Source organism: Oncorhynchus clarkii, chromosome 2 (genome assembly GCF_045791955.1).
Source record: "Oncorhynchus clarkii lewisi isolate Uvic-CL-2024 chromosome 2, UVic_Ocla_1.0, whole genome shotgun sequence".
Classification (NCBI taxonomy): Eukaryota; Metazoa; Chordata; class Actinopteri; order Salmoniformes; family Salmonidae; genus Oncorhynchus; species Oncorhynchus clarkii.
This window is the reverse complement of record NC_092148.1, coordinates 51,533,547-51,558,254: the sequence shown is the minus strand read 5'-3', so window position 1 is coordinate 51,558,254 and position 24,708 is coordinate 51,533,547. Positions and strand designations below refer to the sequence as shown.

General features: G+C 41.7%; 1 protein-coding gene across 3 annotated transcripts in view; it reads left to right on the top strand.

Annotated features, from left to right (window-relative positions):
- Positions 1–21,335, top strand: part of LOC139369595 (ceramide kinase-like) — a 31,381-nt gene extending 10,046 nt beyond the window's left edge. The window contains exons 2-14 of one of the 3 annotated variants that reach the window (XM_071108860.1): positions 7,449–7,493; positions 10,189–10,323; positions 10,452–10,574; positions 10,750–10,875; positions 11,574–11,640; positions 12,200–12,345; positions 13,791–13,865; positions 14,423–14,575; positions 14,669–14,774; positions 14,909–14,994; positions 15,107–15,312; positions 15,468–15,679; positions 17,096–19,469. In XM_071108860.1, coding sequence (XP_070964961.1) covers positions 7,449–7,493; positions 10,189–10,323; positions 10,452–10,574; positions 10,750–10,875; positions 11,574–11,640; positions 12,200–12,345; positions 13,791–13,865; positions 14,423–14,575; positions 14,669–14,774; positions 14,909–14,994; positions 15,107–15,312; positions 15,468–15,679; positions 17,096–17,183 — 1,568 coding nt within the window. In that variant the 3' untranslated portion in view covers positions 17,184–19,469. Of the gene's footprint in view, positions 1–7,448; positions 7,494–10,188; positions 10,324–10,451; positions 10,575–10,749; positions 10,876–11,573; positions 11,641–12,199; positions 12,346–13,790; positions 13,866–14,422; positions 14,576–14,668; positions 14,775–14,908; positions 14,995–15,106; positions 15,313–15,467; positions 15,680–17,095 lie in introns of all 3 variants that reach the window. The other 2 variants (XM_071108869.1, XM_071108853.1) reach the window with 2 other exon arrangements.
- Positions 21,336–24,708: the final 3,373 nt, after the last annotated feature.

Below are 24,708 nucleotides of genomic sequence, written 5' to 3'. Positions count from 1 at the left end.
GCAGATGCTGATTATTATTATTATTATTATTATTATATATAATATTTGTAATAATGACAATTACAACAATACTGAATACTCAATTACAACAATATTTTTATATAATACATAACTAAAATCTATTTAGTCTCAAATAAATAATGAAACATGTTCAATTTGGTTTAAATAATGCAAAAACACAGTGTTGGAGAAGAAATTACAAGTGCAATATGTGCCATGTAAAAAAAAGCTAACGTTTAAGCTCCTTGCTCAGAACATGAGAACCTATGGAAGCTGGTGGTTCAATATTCACAGTTCTTCAATATTCCCAGTTAATAATTTTTAGGTTGTAGTTATTATAGGAATTATGTGTCAACTATTTCTCTCTATACCATTTGTATTTAATATACCTTTGACTATTGGATGTTCTTATAGGCACTTTAGTATTGCCAGCCTAATCTCGAGAGGCTTGAAGTCATAAACAGCGCTGTACTAAGAGCTGCTCGCAAACGCAGTAAAGTGCTGTTTCAATGAATGCTTACAAGCCTGCTGCTGCCTACCACCACTCAGTCAGACTGCTCTATCAAATATCAAATCATAGACTTAATTATGATAAACGCACAGAAATATGAGCCTTTGGTCATTAATATGGTCAAATCCGTAAACTATCATTTTGAAAACAAACCGTTTGTTCTTTCAGTGAAATTTGGAACTGGTTTTTGTCGAACGGGTGGCAACCTTAAGTCTAAATATTGCTGTTATATTGCACAACCTTCAATGTTATGTCATAATTATGAACAATTCTGGTAAATTAATTACGGTCTTTGTTAGAAAAAACACAGTTCGCAACGAGCCAGGCGGCACAAATGAATGCATATACCCTGACTCTGCTTGCATAGACACAAGAGAAGTGACACAATTTCCCTAGTTAATATTTCCTGCTAACATGCATTTATTTTAACTAAATATGCAGGTTTAAAAAAACATATTTTTCTGTGTATTGATTTTAAGAAAGGCATTGATGTTTATGGTTAGGGACATTTGTGCAACGAATGTGCTTCTCTTGCGAATGCACTTTTGTTAAATAAAAATCATTTGGCGAAGTTGAAGTAGGCTGTAATTCGATGATACATTAACAGGCACCACATTGATTATATGCAACGCAGGACAAGCTAGTTAACCTAGTAATATCATCAACCATGTGTAGTTAACTAGTGATTATGTGAATATTGATTGTTTTTTATAAGATAAGTTTAATGCTAGCTAGCAACTTACCTTGGCTCATTGCAGCCACAAGGTCCTTTTGACACTGCACTTGCGTAACAGGTGGTCAGCCTGCCACGCAGTTTTCTTATGGATTGCAATGTATTCGGCCATAATCTGCGTCCAAAAAGGTTGATTACCGATTGTTATGGAAACTTGAAATCTAGCCTAATTAATTGGCCATGCTGATTAATCGGTCGACCTCTAGTTTGAATTTCTCCCACTCCTTATCCCACCTCACTTTCTGTGGAATAGAATAAGGCTGTAATGTAACAAAATGTGGAAAAAGTTAATGGGGTCTGAATACTTTCCGAATGCACTGTAGAAATGTGATATTTTTTATGCTTCCTGTGCTTTAGTTTAGTTTTTGTGTCTTTTACTTTTTGTTTCGTAGACCAGCAGAAAATATATTTCTCAGCGGTTTACATAGTACAGTGATTCTCTACACTGTATTCTGCTTGTTTTGCCACAAACTGCAAACTATTCAAATTTTTTGCAACCAGGAAATGTGGGAGCAATTTTTGCATATTGGACCTTTTTTTGAAACTGTAATGTGTACAAGCACGATTGGAATGTCGCCTTAATTACATTATGTTCATTGATGACTGAGATGAGCTGACACACTGACAAAGAGCACAGGAGCAAAGGCCCTTCACTTCTCCACCAACAACATATGTTGGCTTATTTTGTGACTATGCAGTTGTCGATTGTCAGACTTAAGATATGTATCAACCAAAAATGGTTGTGCTTAAAGAACATTTCATAAACTATGACCTCCAAAAAGTTGATGACCGAACTTACCAATAGTGCAGTACTTTCCATTCCCAACCTTCTCCTTGGGGACCACCAGAAATGTCACTTTTTTTTTGGATCAGGTGTGCCGGTTTAGGGCTAAAACAAAATCTGGTGGTCCACAAAGAGAGAGTTGGGAAAGACTGCAATACTGTCTTTTCAGCTGGGCAATGTTAATAACCTCTTATGGATCCCTTAGGCGCGAATCCCGTTTTCGGGATTGATTTGACAACATCCAGTGAAATTGTAGCATGCCAAATTCAAACTACAGAAATATCAATATTCAACCTTCAAAAAAATATAAGTGTAATGCATCAAAATAAAGCTTAACTTCTTGTTAATTCAGCCACGGTGTCAGATTTCAAAAAGGCTTTACGGCGAAAACAAACCATGCGATTATCTGAGGACAGCGCCCTGCATAAAATCACATGAAAAACATATTTCAACCAGGCAGGTGCGACACAAAAGTCAGAAATAGCCATATAATAATGCCTTACCTTTTGAAGATATTCTTTTTGCAATCTCAAATGTCTGTGACACAATGAAGGGTCGTTTTGTTCGATAAATTCCTTCTTTATATCCCCAAAATGTCAATTTATTTGGCGCGTTTGATTCAGAAATATACCGGTTCCAACATGACTACAAAGTATCTAATAAGTTACCTGTAAACTTGGTCCAAACATTTCAAACAACGTTCCTAATCCAACCTCCGGTATCCTAAAATGTATATAAATGATAACATTTAAGGCGGAATAAACTGTTTCTAATACCGGATAAAAACAACGTGAAGCGCGCTCCAGTTCACACGCAACAAAAGACTAAAGCCCTTCAGAGTGACATCTACAAAGAACAGCCCTACTTCTTCATTTCTCAAAAGAAAAACATCGAACAATTTCTAAAGACTTGAAATCTAGTGGAAGCCATAGGAACTGCAATCTGGGCCCTATTAAATCAGGTCCCCCATAGAAAACCATTGGAAAACACAGTGACCTCAAAGAATTCCCTGGATGGATTGTGCTCTGGGTTTTGCCTGCCAAATCAGTTTTTTTGTACTCAGACATTATTCTAACAGTTTTAGAAACTTCAGAGTGTTTTCTATTCAAATCTACTAATTATATGCATATCCTAGCTTCTGGGCCTGAGTAGCAGGCGGTTTACTTTGGGCACACTTTTCATCCGGACGTGAAAATACTTAGTGACATTATTCAAAATCAAATCAAACTTTGTTACATGCACCGAATACAAATGTAGACCTTACCATGAAATGCTTACTTACACGCCCTTAACCAACTGTACAGTTCAAGAAGAGTTAAGAAAATATTTACCAAATAAACTAAAGTAAAAAATAATAAAGTGACACAATAACATAACAAGGCTATATACAGGGGGTACCGGTACCGAGTCAGTGTGCGGGGGTACAGGTTAGTTGAGGTAATTTGTACATGTAGGTAGGGGTGAAGTGACTATGCATAGATAATGAACAGCGAGTAGCAGCAGTGTACAAAACAAATGGGGGGGGGGGGGGGGGGGGGGGGTCAGTGTAATAGTCCGGTGGCCATTTGGTTAATTGTTCAGCAGTCTTATGGCTTGGGGGTAGAAGCTGTTAAGGACCCTTTTGGTCCTAGATTTGGCGTTCTGGTACCTCTTGCTGTGCGGTAGCAGAGAAAAGTCTATGACTTGGGTGACTGGAGTCTCTGACAGTTTTATGGGCTTTCCTCTGACACCGCCTGGTATAGAGGGCCTGTATTGCAGGAAGCTTGGCCCCAGTGATATATATACTGATACTGAATAATTTTGCACGCCCAATTTTTCAGTTTTTGATTTGTTAAAAAAGTTTGAAATATCCAATAAATGCCGTTCCACTTCATGATTGTGTCCCACTTGTTGTTGATTCTTCACAAGAAAATAAAGTTTTATATCTTTATGTTTGAAGCCTGAAATGTGGCAAAAGGTCGCAAAGTTCAAGGGGGCCGAATACTTTCTCAAGGCACTGTAAATACGGTCACTGTGGGGAAGACATCGTTGATGCACTTATTGAAGCATGGTGACTGAGGTGGTATGCTCCTCCATGCCATTGGATGAATCCCAGAACATATTCAAGTCTGGAAGCAAAACAGTCCTGTAGCGTCATCTGGCCACTTCCGTATTGAGCAAGTCACTGGTACTTCCTGCTTTAGTTTTCGCTTGTAAGCAAGAATCCGGAGGATAGAATTATGGTCAGATTTGCCAAATGGAGGACAACGGAGGGCTTTGTATGCATCTCTGTATGTGGAGTAAAGGTGGTCTAGAGTTTTTTTTCTCCTCTGGTTGCACATGTGACATGCTGGTAAAAATTTGGTAAAACTGATTTGTTTACCTGCATTAAAGTCCCCGGCCACTGGGAGCGCCGCTTCTGGGAGTGCATTAACTTGTTTACTTATGGCCTTATAGATAGTTGGTTGAGAGTGGTCTTAGTGCCAGCTTTGTTTTGTGGTGGTAAATAGATGGCTACGAATAATATAGATGAGAACTCTCTTGGTATATAGTGTGGTCTACAGCTTATCATAAGGTACTCTACCTCAGGCGAGCAATACCTCAAGACTTCTTTAATATTAGACATCGCGCCCCAGCTATTACTGACAAAAAGACATACACCCCCACCCATCGTGACCACCTGACGTAACTTCTCTGTTCTGCCGGTGCATGGAAAATCCTGCCAGCTAAATATTATCCGAGTCGTCGTTCAGCCACGGCTCGGTGAAACATAAGATATTACAGTTCTTAATGTTTACTCGCTCGCCTACGGATTCTCAGAAAGCTGCCCGATCTGCGTCCTCTTTTCTTCACAAAAAATGGGGATTTGCACCTGTTCCCGGGAGAGCAGTATATCCTTCTCGTCGGACTCATTAAAGGAAAAGGTTTCTTCCAGTTCGTGGTGAGTAATCACTGTTCTGATTTCCAGAAGTTATTTCGATCATAAGAGACAGTAGCAGCAACATTATGTACAAAATAAGTAAAACAATAAGTTACAAACAACACAAAAACTAAACAAAATAGCACAATTGGTTAGGTGCATGTAAATTGTCAGCCATCCTCTTTGGTGCCATCTTATCTGTTAAAGCAATAGCTGTAAGTTATCATAGTTACACACTTTATCCTGTAATACTTATGTAATGGCTTCTTATGTGGAAGATACACAGTGCCTTCAGAAAGTATTCATACCCCTTGACCTATTCCACATTAAGTTGTTCAGCCTGAATTAAACATTTATTTCATATTTATTTTGTCTCACCCATCTACTCTGAATAGTCCATAATGACAAAGTGAAAACGTGTTTTTAGAAATTGTTACACATTTATTGACAATGTAAACAGATATCTAATTTCCATAAGTATTCACACCCTGGAGTCAGTACATGTTAAAATCACTTTTGGCATCGATTACACCTGTGACTCTTTCTGGGTAAGTATCTTATTAAGAGCTTTGCACACCTAGATTGTATAATATTAGCATATTATTGTTTTTAAAATTCTTTAAGCTCTGTCAAATTAGTTGTTGATCATTGCTAGACAGACATTTTAAGTCTTAAGTCAAAAATAGGCCACTCATGAATGTTTAATGTCATCTTGGTAAGGCAGTGTATATTTGGCCTAGTGTTTTATGTTATTGTCTTGCTGAAAAGTGAATTTGTCCGGAAAGTAGACTTAACCAGGTTTTCCATTTGGAAACTGGCTGTGCCTTGCTTTATTTTGTTTATTTTTATCCAAGGAAACCTCCCTAATCCTTGCCAATGACAAGCATACCCATAACATGATGCAACCACCACCATGCTTGAAAATATGAAGGGTTGTACTCAGTGGTGTGTTGTTGGATTTGCCCCAATCCTAACACTTTGTATTTAGGACATAAAGTTAATGTCTTTGCCACATTTTTTGTGGTTTTACTTTAGTGCCATGTTGCAAACAGGATGTGTGTTTTGGAATATTTTCATTCTGTGCAGGCTTCCTTCTTTTCACTCTGTCGTTTAGGTTAGTGTTGTGGAGTAACTACAATGTTGTTGATCCATCATCAGTTTTCTCCTATCACAGCCATTAAACTCTAATTGTTTTAACGTCACCATTGGCTTCATGGTGAAATCCCTGAGCGGTTTCCTTCCTCTCTGGCAACTGAGTTAGGAAGGCTGCCTCTATCTTTGTAGTGACTGGGTGTATTGATACACCATCCAAAGTGTAATTTATAACTTCACCTTGCTCAAAGGGATATTCAATGTCTGCTTTTTTTTAATGATCTAAAAATGGGTCCCCTTCTTTGTGCGGCGTTGCAAAACGTTTCTGGTCTTTGTGGTTGAATCTGCTCGACTGAGGGACCTTACAGATAACTGTATGTGTGGGGTACAGAGATTAGGTAATCATTCAAATGTTAAACACTTATTGCACACAGAGTGAGTGCCTGCAACTTATTATGTGACTTGTTAAGCACATTTCTACTCCTGAACTTATTTATTAGACTTGCCATAAAAGTGTTGAATACTTATTGACTCATTTGTAGTTCATTTCTAAAAATGTAAAAAAGGTATAAACATAATTCCACTTTGACATGGAGTATTGTGTGTCACTGGCCTAGGCACAATCTCAAATTAATCCATTTTAAATTTAGCTTGAAACACAACAATGTGGAAGAAGTCCAGGGGTGTGTGAATACTTTCTGAAGGCACCAGATCTGTGTAGAGATCGACTAGTAGCCTCCCCGTATCGTGTTAGTTCTTTGGATGCCTTCTATCTGCCATCTTGCATCTTGAGGCTGTCAAAGGTCTCTCCATTTATTTCACAATGGATGGGCTTTGGAGTCGAGCCTATTCATTTCAGGAGCTGTAAAAAGAGCATCCAATTCAGAGATATCTGGATGTTTCAAGGACATAACGCCTGAAAATGAGCAATCACAAGGAGCGTTATTGAAATGATCATCTTTCCAGATGAAGGGGAATGAAGTCTTTGATAAAAATAACTTTTTTTCACAAAAGGCCTAAAGGGTAAATGCATTTCTACGCATTTCTCATAGGATTATTTTTTTTCCATTCTCTAGCTGAAAGGGATCGAATGACACAAGACCTTATCTTGGAGTAGAGATTGCTTAATCAAATGCTGGCTCTATACCTCGAACCCACTACTGACTTCAGTAACAAAATCTGCTGCATCTTGACCTCCAATTAATTCATTGTGGTGCCATTGTTGTGGTTTACTGAGGAAAAAACGCTTACTTAACTTTGAACTCCCCTGGCTGAATTGTAAAGCAAGCCAATGCAGGATGTTCTGAAAGTTTTATTTTGCAAAAAAAAAAACAATCCCTATTCCAGGCTGGAAAATTTTAAATATCAAGCATTTGCTCATCTTGATGCAACCAACCACAATAACACAATAACACTGTTCCCCTTACAGGTTTCTGTTTTCCTAAGTTTCTGCGCAGAGACAAAGGAGAGTCAGGTAGGAGCACTTACCACAATGTGGTCAAAGAATTGGGTGACATGTGTTCGCTAGAGTGAGTAGTTTGAAGTACTTTTGCCAGCTGTGTTTGATGGGCTTCCACTAGATCAGATCAGATTTAGAAGACAGAAAAGTTGGCGAGATGAAATTAAAAACATTTGCTATGATTAGAGGTCTCCTGATTCAGGCTGGATTTTGAAGTTCAGCTTGACGAGTATGACTTCAAAGTCATTGCAAAAAGGTCCCTTACTTCCTATTTTGCCTATGTAGGCCTACATCAAATACAGTTAGCTGCTTGTGTCGTGGTGACTAGTGGTCCTAGCTGTAGTGGAGTGTGCTGTTATGTCTTGCCCTCAGTCAACAGTGATGTTCCCACAGGGAATCACACACCCACATCATAAATGCCTCAGTACGTGTGGTCAAGGAAGTCCTAGGGAGATGTGTTGGTACACATCTCCCTAGGGGGGGGGGGGTGTCAAAGTCTGTGTTTTAATGCTCATGACTTAAAAATGATCAGGTGCTTTCCGTCTTGTGTGTTTAACTAACACCTACAATTTGCTGAGTCATCACACAGTGGATGTATGGTTTTCATTTGGGCTCTCCGTACCTCCACCGGGGTAGGAGAGCCATCTGTTGTTAACAACCTGTAGCAAACAGAACAATGACACTCCTGTGTCCTGTTGCCACTTTGCTTCATCATTAAATGTGAATAGGCTGTGCATTGCAACGTGACCAATGTGATACTTAGTGTCTCTCCGGCATTACGTTACTGGCACCCTCATGGCCCGTGAACCACAGCAGTAAAATTTTTAGAGGGAATTATCCTTTGTTCTTATTAGAGCTCTGTCTCTCTCGTGCTAATATAAACTGATATTTATCATGTCATTCCACTTTTGTATTGCTCTTGCCTCCTGCTACTGTGTAGCATTTTCATCCCATTGTGCAACAGTGTGAGATTTCACTGAGGCTTTTGCACCCTCAGTGGATAAGTTATGTAATTGAATGGGGCATCATCCCAGTGATTCATACATACATACACTGCTGTGTGTCTAGGCCCAGACAGAAATGGTTCCTATTGTTTCATTTTCATTAACACTGTTTTGGAAAACAGCTGACTGAGGGTTGGGGCTGGAGTAATGGATGCAAAGACCGACCACCCATGAGATCAAAAGTATAGTTCAAACCATGTTTTGAAGCTATACAGTTTGTTTACAATTTTCTTACAAAAAGTTGAACTAAGCTCGTTAGTCATTTATACATTATATTCTTCAAGAAGTCCAAAAGTTGATTTACCAATCCCAGATTTCCTCATTTGAATTGCTTTCTGGTGACTGTTTCCGAGCTTGTTGTTATCGTTGCCCATCCCTGTGCTGTGTTTCTCAGTTAGGTCCTGGGAGACATTGTCAGGATTAGCACCATCAACTGAGTCTCTCTTTGAGGTAATCATTATCCAGATCAGTTTTATGCTCGTGACCTTGAGTTTGTGCCAAGAAAAACCCATACACATAAAAAGTGACTTGAGTCATGCCCTGTCGCTTCGGTCTGTGCCTTAGCACCCTGGCCTGAATCCTAACTTGACACCTGTGCACGTATCTCTTCCATGAATGTTGTATGACATTGGCTTCAGGATTTTTGAAGTCTCTCCATACTCATGTGTATTTAATTCTTCCTCACACTACAACCTCTCCAAAAACCCCCTCTCCCTCCGTGCCTCTTGTCACATAATCCGTGTCCTCAGGTTTGTGTGTAAAGGTACACAGATAGTGCCTCGCGGCCTGTTGAGCCAAGTCACTGCACCATCCCTCTCCTGTAGGGGCCTCTTATTTACACTACTCAGCCAATGTTTTTTTTTGTCACTTCTGGCAACGGGAGACTTTCATCAAAGACTAAATGACAATGACATCGTAGTGACATGTCATAAACAGGTCGTGATAGCTGAAAAGTGACATCATTCAGCACACAAACGGCATTCGATTTCAGCTAGTTGGGTTGTGGTATGCAGGCATAAATTAACTGTATTTGTATTATAATGTAACTCTTATGGCCTCCGTTGTGCCACAAACAGCCCATTTTATGGAGTGCATTAATGAACATAGAAGTCACTCAGAGGTCATTAATGTTTCTGATTTCCTATAGAGCTGTTCTAGAACTGAGCTGGGCAGTGGGCACAAAGTCAAATGAATGCAGACTCGGATCATGATAATGATGATGCAGGAAAGGGCCATAAGCTGGTAATAAGAGGCACCATTAATGTAGGCATTGTGCTAACTATGGTATTGTTTGGACTATAGGGAAAGATCTAATCTGCCTTCAAATAATCTCATCTGCTGTGTTATTATCCATCAATAGTGTTTCCTATGATGGTCGTCAGACATACAAGACTAATGGCTCTTCCACTCCCTGCCTTCTCGGCCCAACACTAGCTCCACCCTAATGTTGAAATCAAACTGTTAATTAGTCCATTAAAGCTCCCATTTCAACCCATTAAACTGTATTAGAATAGAGCTATCCAAGCTGTAATTGAAACAGCCTGACCAGTTTGTTTGGCTGGGATGGTAAAAAAAAGGCTTAAATAGATTATCCTGGCACACAGTTATCTGTGTGCTTTTCCCTTTCTCTAAGAATTAAATGTATAAAGGGTATATCACTGGTTCCTACCACATTGTGACGGATTGATTTGGTGTGTGTTCAACAGGTACCAGTCACGGTGTGTCAGTGTCTGAGATCCTAGCAGTCAGGGAGCTCGACGTGGACAGCGGGACGAAAGATGACGGCAGGTGGCAGAAAATGCCTCAGAAATCGACCGAGGCCTATCCATATGCATTCACAGGTAAGAATCTTGACGATCTTGAGCAATCTACAGATATTGGATTCGATATGGTAGATGACACTGCATAGTAAATCCTATGTTCTGTTAAGCCTCTCTCCCGTCACTGCCTTTGTGTCCCCCTGCCACAGTGTCCTACGTGGAGAGAGCGTGGCAGCACCGCTGGCGGTGTAGTGACGTCACCTTTCACTGCCTAGAGGGGGCGCTGTGTCAGCAGTGGGTCCAGACCATCAGAGAGCAGCTGACAGCACTGAGTATGGCTGATTTTATTACTGACTCTCTATTCAGTGTACACTGTTACGGTCACTGAATATGCTTTGTGAAGTCTAGTTGCGAGGCTAACTCAGAAATGAGTATGGGCCTCAGTCGGTACTGTTATGCCCTTCTCTCTGGAAAACCCAGTAACATCTTTCGCTTGACTTTTTTCAGCCAGCAGACCCAAGCATTTGCTGGTGTACATCAACCCCTATGGGGGCAAGCAGCAAGGCGAGCGTATTTACGAGCAGAAAGTCGCCCCTCTCTTCACCCTTGCCTCCATCTCCACGCACGTGATTGGTGAGTTCCTGCCAACAACATTAAACATGCTTTAATAAAAGATGGAGTCTTTATGGGCCAAGTCACATCTCTCACTGTAGGCAAATGGGCACAAGCTCTCTCAAGCCGCACATGATTGTGACATAATTTACGGCCGCCATCCATCAGCCATGTCCCTTAATGGATAGGATGATGGTCAATGAATACTGGATTACTTTACATTCGTTTTACTTCTCAGACTGGAGAACCACTGTGGACATCATAATTTCATTGTCACAAATTATGACCAATTGTATTTTCAACAATATAGAAGCTTGGGTTGATATCAAGATATTAATAGTTGAGCATTTAAAAAAAAAAAAGATAAATCTAAAATGGGTACGAAATCATGAAAACAAACTATTCCTTTAGCTACACATTGTTATAATGGTTAGAGAAGGTAAATTGCTGCTTTGTGGCTGGAATTATTTATGGAAAATGCTTATTCAATATATTGCTCCAAGCTAGTGAAGGATTACTCCCAAAATCCAAAATATTGCAGATTATAGTGCAAATTATGAAACCGTCAAGTGATATCATCTAGTCGATTGTAAACCTGTTCAATATATTGATTTAAAATCCTAACTTTTCAAGTGTATCCTATCTACAGGAAGCACTTGAATGAAAAATGTAAAGCATGCTGAGATGTCTAACGCTTTCCTTGTCATTGGTTGTTATAGTTACAGAGCATGCCAATCATGCCAGGGACCACCTGAGGACAGAGGCTGAGTTGAAGAAATATGATGGGTGAGTCATGGATTGAGACATTTCCCAGCAAACCAAAATTTGGTTCTGTGAATGTTCCCAGAACATTCATTAGGCTGTCCCCAAAGGTTATAATGACACAAAAACTGTCCAGTTGTGATGCTGATTATACAATGTTTGTATAAAAATATTTGCCTGATGTTGCAAGAACTTTCCCAGGAAACCTTTTGTTACCTGGTACGTTACCTGAAAACTTAATTAAAGGGAACGTTCTGTGGTGGTTTTACATATGTTGTGCAAATGTTACATTTTTAACATTTTCTGAAATAAACTAAAACATTAGCTGAATGTTTTTGGGATGTTGTCATCCTAATGTTAAATAAAACCCTAACTAGATGTTCCCGGTTTGCGGGGTTCTCAATGTCCTTGTTTGGGAAGCCCCTCTTTGTATTCTGGTTTTCAGCCCAAACATCAGTCATATTCAGAGTTGAACTAAAAACCACCCCAGGCCCAGTATATTCTTCCTCTCAAACAGTAAACAAAAACATTAGTGCTGTTGTTTTGACCTCTGTGTGCGACCTGACCTTTGACCTCTATGCAGAGTGGTGTGTGTGGGCGGGGACGGCATGTTCAGTGAAATGGTTCACGGCCTGGTCTCCCGGACCCAGAGGGACAACGGCGTGGACCAGAACAGCCCGGAGGAGAAGCTGGTACCCTGTACTCTGCGCATCGGCATTATACCCGCAGGTTAGAGCATACACACTCGCACACATACATTTTGACACCACAATGATCAGGGCCGGCCCGCTCATTAGGCAGCATTAGACGGCTGCCTATGGTGGAAGATTGACAAGGGTGACATTTTCTGAGCCAAACTGACCAAGATGCACCTACAACAACACATAAAACCGCTCATAATTTTGCCCAGAAATGACAATTTCTCTCAACCAGTGGCATGTTTGCTTTTTAGGTGAGTGCTGATGCTGCCCTATGATAAGTAGTGCCCGCTTTGTCAAAGGCAGGGATGCAAAATATTTATCTTGTCCTTTCCCAGCTTGCCTCGCCAGGGTGCTGTTGGAGAGACGCATTGCTGCGGCACTCCACCAACATTCTGTCAAAAAAAGGATATAACATAAATTATGTAGCGGATATAGTACGTGGCTTTTTCTGTAGCCTACAGGCTGGAGATAACAGGCTTACCACATGGATGGACATTCCATTGTGGGCTGACATGGTAGACAACGCCCCAGTAAGCACTGACTGACGCCAACGTTTTTTTTTGTTGGTCCGGCCTTCTATTTCTTTCGGTGTTTTACAAACTGTAGGCCTACCAAGTAAATTGTATTTCAAGCGACACTAGGCCCGGGATGGGCAACAAATCCTCTGGGGCCTGATTGTGTCATACTTTTGCCCCAGATAACACAACTGACACCAATAATCAACTAATCATAATCTTCAGTTTAGAATGCAATTAGTTTCACCAGCTGTGTTGACTAGGGATGGGCAAAAAGTGACACCACTCCTGCCCCTGAGGACTGTAGTTGCCCATCCCTGTTGTAGGCTATACCTCAGTAAGCACAGAACGATGCTGACACCTTTTGGACCTTTTTCAGTCCCGACCGGCCTTGATTTACACGTCCATAGACGTTGATTTTTGGTTCAGATTTTGGCCTAAACATAGACGTCTATAAATGACATATTTTCAAATTTCATTCAGAAATGAAAATTAACCTGATTTCATTGTCTGGAAAATAAAAATGTTCACCTTTTCATTCAGAATCTAAATTGAACCTACCTTCCATGTCTGGAAGAATACGTATTTTAGACATATTTTGAACGTCATTTTGCTTACTAGGACTATTCTTGCAGGGGAAGCAATTATTTTTGTCTCATCTAGGGCATCAGAACGGCCAGGACCGGCCCTGGCAATGATCACGTCATAAGCTATCAATAACTGATGTTGACAAGATGTCCCATCTTATCGTGTCACAGTTTGACCTGACTGTGTTGTCTGTTTACAAACGAATACGTCAACGATGAGTTCCATTTTATGTACACTACAGTATCTTACCTGTGTGCTGATTTCCGCGTTCCACTTTTCTGTCCTGCATGCTCACACACCGCAGAGTTCTCTTTCTTTTTTTCTGTGTAGTCAGAAACATAAGGTTCCGTTGTTTGTGTGTGTTATCCAGGTTCAACGGACTGCATCTGCTATGCAACTGTAGGCATCAACGACCCTGTGACCTCGGCCTTACACATCATAGTGGGTGAGTGCAGTTGTCCATATTGAAATATTGGCAGCACTTCCCATTAAAATGCCTTTAAAAGTGACTCTGAAGGAAGTGGAACTAAAATGCTTACGATGCACCGATAAGTAGCATAAGCCACCTTTTATCACCGTTCCAGGTAATTCCCCAGGACTCTATTGTGCATAGAAATGTTTGTCACATTTGTTACTTCTATGCTAACCCTACCACACACTCAGCTGACCAACAAGTGGCAGCAGGTGACCTACTTATTCAATGGTTTTGAGATGAGAGGAAACTGCTGGAGGTGTGTGTAGGCATGTGAGTTTGAGCGCATGTGGGTGGGTTGTATCAGTAGAGGCTGTTGGGAGGAGCTATAGGAGGACAGGCTCATTTACAATATGGAAACCACATGTTTGACTTTGTTCCATATATTCCATTCCAGCCATTACAATAAGCTGGTCCTATAACTCTACCCACCAGCCTCCACTGGTGTGTATGTGTAGGACACTGTACTACACACATCTGTGGAGGATTACTCATACTAGACTTGGGGGTGGGGGGTGGTCTCTTCACAGGAGATGCCCAGCCAATGGACGTGTGCTCGGTCCATCACAACAACACATTCCTGAGGTACTCTGTGTCCCTGCTTGGGTACGGTTTCTATGGCGACGTGCTGGCAGACAGCGAAAGGAAACGATGGATGGGACCAGCCAGATACGACTTTTCAGGTAGGTCAAAAGAGTAGCTTTAACACTTAGGAAACTTTTAATACTGTTGCGGTAGACTGTTGCTAATGATATTGTATGCCATTGTTTGTGCAGGTTTTAAGACGTTTCTCACACATCACTACTATGAAGGGACTGTGTCTTTTCTACCAGCAACAGACATATTGGGAACTCCACGAGACAAGACCAGGTGTAGAGCTGGGTATGTACTACTGTACAAATGCAACCTGTCAATAATATCCACAACCAATTGTGTAGTTTAGTATTATACCCACATGTTTGTCTCTGTAAATATCATCTAGATTTGACTAGCCTCACTCCATCCCTGAGTTCCAGGTGCTTCATATGCCAACACAACGGACAGCTGTATTCCGAGGATGCCCCAGAGATTTGCGAGACTGATCCAGATGTTCCAGACAGTGGTAAGTATTTCTGCCTGAACACCCATCTGACCTCAAGCCAACGCACCATGGGTCTCTACAAAAACCACTATACATGTACTTCAAAAGCACCAACCTCTATTTCTGCTCCCAGAATACAAAGGGGGGTGGCGGGTGATCAGAGGGAAGTTCCTGGCCATCAACGCGGCCAGTATGAGCTGTGCCTGTCCCCGTAGCCCCAAGGGCCTGTCCCCCGCTGCCCACCTCGCTGACGGCACCACTGACCTCATCCTCGTACGCAAGTGCTCTCGATTCAACTTCCTGCGCCACCTGCTACGCCACACCAGCAAATACGACCAGGTAACCACACTGGGTGGGGCTACTGCAATGATGTCATGTTTTTTTTATGGCTACTCCAACCCGGGTCCATAGGAGTGTTTCCATGAGATGTGTTAACTCTTCAATTCCCTGTTTCAGGGAGTTGATTTTCTCACTTCTGTCTCTTTTCCCTTCAGTTTGACATGACCTTTGTAGAAGTGCACCGTGTGCGGCGCTTCCGCTTCACCCCGCGCTACTGCCAGAGTGACTCCGAGTTGGACCTGCGGGAGAATGGCAAGAAGCTCTTTAGCCAGATCTGCCGAGACCACCCGGCCTGCAGCTGTAGCCCTGCCTACAGCAGCTGGAACTGTGACGGCGAGATCCTACCTCATGCTGCCATTGAAGTCGGGTGAGTAACCACTCCCTCCCTATAAACTGTTGTGCAAATATACAGTGCATTCGGAAAGTATTCAGACCCCTTCACTTTTTCCACATTTTGTTACATTACAGCCTTATTCTAAAATGGATTTTAAAGAATTAATCGACACAATAACCCATCATGACAAAGCAAAAACAGGTTTTTAGAAATGTTTGCAAATTCATGACAAGTTCATGACAAAATCTGAACCAAAAATGTCCATTTGTCATTCTTGAGATGTTTCTACAACTTGATTGGAGTCCACCTACGGTACATTCATTTGACTGGAAATTATTTGGAAAGGCACACACCTGTCTATATAAGGTTCCACAGTTGACATTGCATGTCAGAGCAAAAACCAAGCCATGAGGTCTAAAGAATTGTTCGTAGAACGCAGAGACCGTATTGTGTCGGGGTAAGGATACCAAAAAATGTCTGCATCATTGAAGGTCCCCAAGAACACAGTGACCTCCATCATTCTTAAATGGAAGAAGTTTGGAACCACCAAGACCCACCCAGCCAAACTGAGCAATCGGGGGAGAAGGGCCTTGGTCAGGGAGGTGACCAATAACCTGATGGTCACTCTGACAGAGCTCCAGAGTTCCTCTGTGGAGATGGGAGAACCTTCCAGTAGGACAACCATCTCTGCAGCACTCCACCATTCATGCCTTTATGGTAGAGTGGACAGACTGAAGCCACTCCTCAGTAAAAGGCACATGACAGCCTGCTTGGAGTTTGCCAAAAGGCACCTAAAGGACTCAGACCATGAGAAACAAGATTCTCTGGTCTGATGAAACCAAGATTGAACTCTTTGGCCTGAATGCCAAGCGTCAAGTCTGTAAGTAACCTACCACCCTCCCTACGGTGAAGCATGGTGGTGGCAGAATCATGTTGTGGGGATTTCTTTCAGTGGCAGGGACTGGGAGACTAGTCAGGATCGAGGGAAAGATCCTTGATGAAAACCTGCTCCAGAGCGCTCAGACTGGGGTGAAGGTTCACCTTCCATTTGGACAACGACCCTAAGCACACAGCCAAGACAATGCAGGAGTTTCCTCAGGACAAGCGTCTGAATGTCCCTGACTGGCCCAGCCAGAGCCCGGACTTGAACCCGATCGAACATCTCTGGAGAGACCTGAAAATAGCAATTTTTGCTTTATCATTATGGGGTAGTGTGTGTAGATTAATGAGGGGGGGGGGGGGGGGGGGGGGGGGGGGGGGCGGCTATTGAATACATTTTAGAATAAGACTGTAACGTAACAAAATGTGGAAAAAGTGAACGGGTCTGAATACTTTCCGAATGCACTGTAACCCACTTCTGAAAGTGCAGTGCAGAAAATCAACATTTGATTTGATTTCCTGCCTTTTGTTTGCTTAAAACAATCTCTTCTTTGTCATCTGCTCTTCCAGAGTGCACTGCCAGTTGATCAAGCTGTTTGCGCGAGGGATCGAAGAGCAGCCTGTGTTTGAGGACCTTCCCAACCCGTGTGCAGTATAGATCCCCCCCCCCCCCCCCCCCCCCCCCCCCCCCACTGCTGCCCGACCCTATCAAAGTCACTGGAACAGTCCTACTGCATTTCAAAGGCTACTGTTGTCATATCCTTACCCCTGTGCCCTACCTTTTTCTGATGTACTTTGAGGTCTTTCAGACATCTGTTTTCTGGGGCCATTTTTGTTTGTCTGCCACATTTTAGAGGTCACAAGTTCACAGGTCAAAGAGTACTGTTGATGGTACACTTACAGAGAGGTTCACTATCCACATCCACTATACTTTTTCAATCGAGCGATGTTAACCTAGCAATTAACATGCTGTTCAACATTTATAGAACTCCTCTTTGCACGTTTTACAATGTATGCTGCTCCAAATTATGAATAACTGTTACGTTTAGTTTATTTATTCATTTAGAGAAAACATTTAATTAGAGGATGTTTGAATTTTGCTAGCTGCTTGCACTTTTGTTTCAAATAGGCCGTATGCGTTTTGACCTTATAAGCAATGCCTTGTTAGAAGTTATTTTACAGCACGAATTTGAATACATATGTATTGATGATCGGATATTGGGTGAACCAGAACTCTCTCGGGCAGTGTTTCCCAACTCCAGTCCTCAAGTACCCCCAGCAGTACATTATTTTTATTGTGGTCCCGAACAAGCACAACTGATTCTACTTGTCAACTAATCATCAAGCCCTTGACAGTTGAACCAGGGGCCTCATTTATCAACCGTGCATACATGTCTTACTTAGTTCTGAGGTACGTGGAGATTCTAGAATTTCCGCAACAAATGTATCAAACTGTCACACGCAACATATACATACGCATGTTGTGATTGTTAAACCATACTATATTTGTGGGCTTGTAAACGAGCACTAAAACCTGACTTGGAAAACACCCCCCATTCACATTTTATGGTAACAAAAATTCCCACATTTGCTGTATGATTTGGAGATTCTGGAGCTGGGCCAGGATAGTTTCAAAAAGAAATCGCAATAGCAAATTTGATCACAATTCTGTAGATGTGCGTGAAGAATGTTTTTTTTTGTTTAAAAAAAATATATATTTTGCAGTGACCTATGCCTCCTATAGCGAGTGCCAAACACTGTCCACACGTACTGCACGATTGATTGTCCATTCAAACAATTTAAAAGTAAATGCTACAGCCCACACTTCTATGTAAGATACTAATTGTTGTTGAATATTTTGTTTATCAATAGAAGATAGAAACACAATCTCCTGCCTTGGAGTAGGCTCTGAGATGAATAGGCTATTGTGTCTCGCTCCTGTCACAAAGCAATACTGTGGCCTACCCATACTGTCATATAGGCTACCGGTCTATTTACTTTTGAATGAGTGATGGATAAACGGTAGCCTAATATTTGTTGCGTAGCGGGAATAAAGCAGTCGTCAGAAAAGGAGCGATGTCCTGCAATATGATTTAGGTGTATATAATGAAAGTTAAATTAAATATAGTAGGCAACATGCTGCTACGCGATCTTCATACCAACTGCAAATGCATCCGTGTTGTCATTAGACCAACGTTTTGTTTTTGTTCGCCTAACATTCTTAGAATTCCTGTGCATCAAACACCTCAATTTCCTGCAAAATAACAATATTTGCTTGCAATACCACTAGAAGTTGCATGGAGCTATGCAAGCTTTTCCATCAAGTTCAAAATTGTGTGCTGTTGGGGGTACTTCAGGACAGGAGTTGGGAAACACTGCTCTAGGGGTACCAGATACCAGCCAGACTCTTACCTTTAAAGGAGAAGTTATATTATTATTTTTTACAAACAAATCTGTATTTCGAATGTAAATGGTATGTTATAGAAGGGTCCAGACACTTTTTTTTGCGATTTCACGTTTGTGAGAGACCCCAAACAGTGATTCACTTCCTCATCCTCGTTGTGCAATACGGGGGCTCTGAAAAAAACATGAGGAAATGCTCCAAATACGTAGTCTTTTAAACGACAATGCTCTCAGTATAGTAATTCAGGTCTTTAGATATTGTACACATGTAATTGTCATTCCGAAACTTTTCCGCAACGTTATATTCAGTTGGCTTCTAGGTACCCTCATTAAGGCCATAAGTCACTAAAGCAGGTCTTAGTAACTGGTTTCTGGGCCTTTGAGCCATAAAATTGGCCAATGGTGTCCTTAAGCGATTAAGATGTTTCAAATGTGTAGTCTAATCAACCCCTCCTCTGGTGGTAGATTTTCTGCGAATCTCTTAAGAGGAACGTGCCCGTCTCCCCTCTATCCATATGTCTGTCTAATAAATCTTTAAAAATAGAAGTTGTTCACGTCATCTTTTCCATACAGCATTTCTCCACACCATGAACAGTTTTAAATTCTAAAGACCTCACTATACTGGGAGCTTTCCGGTTTCTAAAAGGACTTATTTGGGTGTTTTTGGAGCATTTTTGGAGCTTTCTCAGAGCCCCTGTACTGCACAACAAGGATGAGGAAGTGAATCCCTGGTTGGGGTAAAAAATAGAGACATAAAAAAACTACAATGTCCTTTAATGTGACATTGAAACAAACCATCACTAAATCTAATGGTACACAAAATGTCCAGACTGGAAAGATTCGCATGGGATGCTGAAAAATCAACAATGTAGCTCGTCAACACAGTGTATGCGCTAAAACGTGTGACTTGTTACCATAGAAATAGTGGCTTTAGGCACATTTTACCAAGCTATCTCTGCCATTTGCGGCATTGTCATTCCAGGTTTAGATTCCTTGATATCTGAGGTATAGTTTTTGGGCGGAATTTCCCTTTAACTGCTATCTTTTGACATTTGTTTCATTAGTCCATTGATTGATATTGTCTCAATGTTTTTCATGTCAGAAATCAAGTTTTCAAGATGTATAACTTTCAAAATACAGAAATACAGCCGATATGATGCATTTACCGTCCAAACATTTTGGGACTATATCAAACAATGTACTAATGAAGCAAATACTAAAAGATAGTTTTTGAGTGGAGTTTCCCAAAAAGGATTCTGGTTCGAATCCCCGACTAGTTGAGAAATCTTTCTTTTTTTTTTCTTGAGCAAGGAACCATAATTTCCCCTGTAAGTCGCTCTGGATAAGAGCATCTGCTAAAATGTTTATTTTTATTTATTTTTTTTAAAGCTGTCCAAAAGCGGTGTTGGGTGCTTGGTGCCCTGCATATCATATAATCCCGTGCTGCACATACTATGCTGGGTGTCACCGCCCTCCGCACTGTCACGCTGGTCTTGCTGCTGCAGACTAGGACAATTGTAGCAGTTGCTGAACATGAATGTGCTGTGACAACAGTGACTAGCAAACACTACAAGGCTGTTCCCCCCCCCCATCTGACCAAAATATGAGTCTCTACTGTATGCTACGGTGACGTAGCTTGGTTTAGACTCATTGTGCAGTGATTTTTACTTTGGCATCCTCCTTGGCTGCACAATTCCTTTCTGACCATGCACTCTCCTCTCTGAATTGTACACCAGGCAGCCATCAGGCAGATGGTCGTCCATCCATCCAAGTTCCTTTTAGGTTTAGCTCGGCAGAACAGAATTACTCTGATTCATCATCCACTGTGACATCCACCCCTCCACCAGCACTAGGCACCCATTCAGTTTGGTTCACTTCCAGGCCCATTAGAAACTCTCTGTATCAGCGGGGCCACTCTTAATGCTGCATTCTTAATCTTGGAGGTGCCCCCCTCATTTATGCCGACCCACTTTACATTATAGGAGTGCTGACTGTAGCAGAGTGCGGCTCCCCTATGGAGGGGAGAGCAGTGTGCGTGTGTCTGAGAGGCCATTACTCCACTAGAAATTGTGGGGCCCTAGTCGTCATCCCTAAGGAGTGTGTGTGTGGTGTCAATACAGCGCTGTGGGAAGTGCAGCGTAAACGCAGCCACAGCATGGCAGAGGAGGCTTCATGAGGCTCAGCACTGCGTAGCACCGATCAACTCTGTCTTGTAAGGGTTCTCAGTGCATGAGTAATGACACCACACACACACAGCACACTCTCGTTAGGTTACAACTGATATCCTGATTTATTGGTATGTTTTTACCAATAAAACTCTAAACAAGCGCACAACAGAAACCCCCTCTGTGATCTTGCAGGTTTCAAGATGTTACAGATATGTAAACTCAGCAACAACAAAAAAAAAGCTATTTTCAACAAACTTAACATGTGTAAATATTTGTATGAACATACGATTCAACAACTGAGACATAAACTGAACAATTTCCACAGACATGTGACTAATAGAAATGGAATAATGTGTCCCTGAACAAAGGGGGGGTAAAAATCAAAAGTAACAGTCAGTATCTGGTGTCGCCACCAGCTGCATTAAGTACTGCAGTGCATCTCCTCCTCATGGACTGCACCAGATTTGCCAGTTCTTGCTGTGAGATGTTACCCCACTCTTCCACCAAGGCACCTACAAGTTCCAGGACATTTCTGGGGGGAATGGCCCTAATCCTCACCCTCCGATCCAACAGGTCCCAGACGTGCTCAATGGGATTGAGATCCGGGCTCTTTGCTGGCCATGGCAGAACATTGACATTCCTGTCTTGCAGGAAATCACGCACAGAACGAGCAGTATGGCTGGTGGCATTGTCATGACAGGAGGAGCCTGCAGGAAGGGTACCACATGAGAGAGGAGGATGTCTCCCCTGTAACGCACAGCGTTGAGATTGCCTGCAATGACAACAAGCTCAGTTTGATGATGCTGTGACACACCGCCCCAGACCATGACGGACTCTCCACCTCCAAATCGATCCCACTCCAGAGTACAGGCCTCGGTGTAACGCTCATTCCTTTGACGATAAACATGAATCCGACCATCACCCCTGGTGAGACAAAACCACGACTTGTCAGTGAAGAGCAGTTTTTGGCAGTCCTGTCTGGTCCAGCAACAGTGGGTTTGTGCAGATGTTGTTATACGTGGTCTAGCACTGCGAGGACGATCAGCTGTCCGTCCTGTCTCCCTGTAGTGCTGTCTTAGGCGTCTCACAGTACGGACATTGCAATTTATTGCCCTGGCCATATCTGCAGTCCTCATGCCTCCTTGCAGCATGCCTAAGGCACATTCACGCAGATGAGCAGGGACCCTGGGCGTCTTTCTTTTGGTGTTTTTCAGGGTCAGTAGAAAGGCCTCTTTAGTGTCCTAAGTTTTCATAACTATGACCTTAATTGCCTACCATCTGTAAGCTGTTAGTGTCTTAACGACCGTTCTACAGGTACATGTTCATTAATTGTTTATGGTTCATTGAACAAGCATGGGAAAAAGTGTTTAAACCCTTTACAATGAAGATCTGTGAAGTTATTTGGATTTTTACAAATTATATTTGAAAGACAGGGTCCTGAAAAAGGGATGTTTCTTTTTTTGCTGAGTATATGAAGAATGATGTGGAGGTCTGTCTATTTTGGTTGAAAGTGGAACATTCTAAGAAATTACTACATAAAGATTATTTAAACCTCTGAATAATTGTGTGGACATGTTATTGACTGTGTTATGCCTGCTGCAATCGGCCAATGTAATGATGGTTTGCAGAACATTAATTTCCAACACTGATGCAATAATACATTGTCAGAGCCTTGAGGTCGTTTTGCATAGCAGAATTATAGGCTCTTTCACAAAGGGGTTGAAGGAGACTAGAAATATTAGGCATAATCAAATCCCGCTAATTCACAAACGCACACAGGAACCTATGATTATTAACATTGCACTTTGCAGATATCGCGCTGCCATTTCCTGGTTGCTAAAATTAATAGTTTGCCTGATTTCAGCTTGTGACGAAACAAGCTAGTATAGTGTAGATAATTTTACCATCTAAACCACTGAAATGTATTTTCCATAACCAGAAATATTGTTGTTTCAGCTGTTTGAAGCTGGTGAACAAAACTAAAGTAAGAGACGCAAAAACAAATCTTAAGAACGGCAAGAATATAAATTGTGCACATAGAACAGATCTACCGCTTCTTAATCTAAATAACTCACAAATTTGTTTGGGTCGCCCAAAAAGTTATACTGCTCCTTTATTTTAAATACATTGGAAATGCAGGTGATCACTGATGTTAAACTATTTGAAATGCTGTGGGGTCGGAAGAGATTTGTCTAATCCTGTCATTTTGACTGAACTTCATTAACTTCCAGTTGACTGACAAGGTCAGAAGGAAGTAAAGGTTAGGGAACTTTAATACACTTGAGAGAAAATGGATACCTGCATTAAAATAATGGTGCCTAACCTAATAAAGTGGAGGGACCAGGGCAGTCGAAAGGTGATGACATGGACCTTTTACATAATAGAATGAGAGACTTTTTTTTCACTGAGCTGCCTCTGGAAAAAGATGCCCTGTCAAGCAAGACTGTGGAGTTAGTCAATGTAGGGGAATTTCACCGGAGAGGGTTCAGGACCTCAATGCCCTGCTGTTGACCAGGTTCTGTGGTTAGATGTCCTCGGGGATTGAGAATTGAATTGAGCCTCGGCTGCAAGTGTAATGAAAAACACAAGTTATATTTGGGCCATATCTGAGAAATGTATTACAGTATGTGCCTAATTCATTTGGAGTTTATTTGCTCGTTTAGAATTAGTATCACGTGCCATTTAATGAAGCTTCCATAACAAGGGGAAATCAATAAGCCCTTGCTATTGGAAGTGATGTAGGCTACTATTATAAAGGATGTAGGCTACAGTTTATATCACAACAAATATAAAGGTATTTTGTGCCACAAATTAAAAGCAATTTGTTAGTAAAAAATATATATTTAAAATGGCAGGTCAACACACTTAGGAGGGAAATTACCTGGATACAGGGCTTTACCAAATCGATGAAAGCTAGCGGCCTGTCTCCGAGGCTCACAGCTCTATTATCAATACAGATATGGGACTCAAAGCCAGTGTGCTTCCTCATATCTTGGACCTTTAATGACAGCAAACGCTAGCGCTCGCCCCATTTTTTTGACGAACACACATTTGTGAGGGAGTAGACAAACGAGACGCCACCTGGTTTTATGGGCTCGTTACATAAAAATGACAGCAGGGAGAAAAATAAAGCTACAACAGCGCTTTTATGCCACTGCCCCTGGCAAGATGGGGAGATATTTCTACTCTACCCTTCCAGCCGCCGTCTTTTCTCACTGCTGTGATACCGGCCATACATTACGCACTATCTGGACCAGCATGACAATGAAGCAGGGTCGTTTTCCAACTCGTTGTTGCATCTGCAAAGTGGATTCCAATCTCACACACTACACACACTACACACACACACAACCTATAGTCACACACGCAAGCATGTGTGTGTTTGTGTGTGTATAACCCTCTCCACAAACCCCACACAAAGCGCTCTTCAATCTGTATTGCGAAGTTAAGCATAACTGCATGATTGAATGTTCCCGAGTTAGCGGAGACCGCACCGCAAACACGAGAAGTGCTGCACATGTGTGCTCAATCTGAGATTACCTTTACATTTCTAGCACGCAATCTGTAACGCTTCAACGATACAGGTTGAATAGAGCCCTCACTCACAGTAAT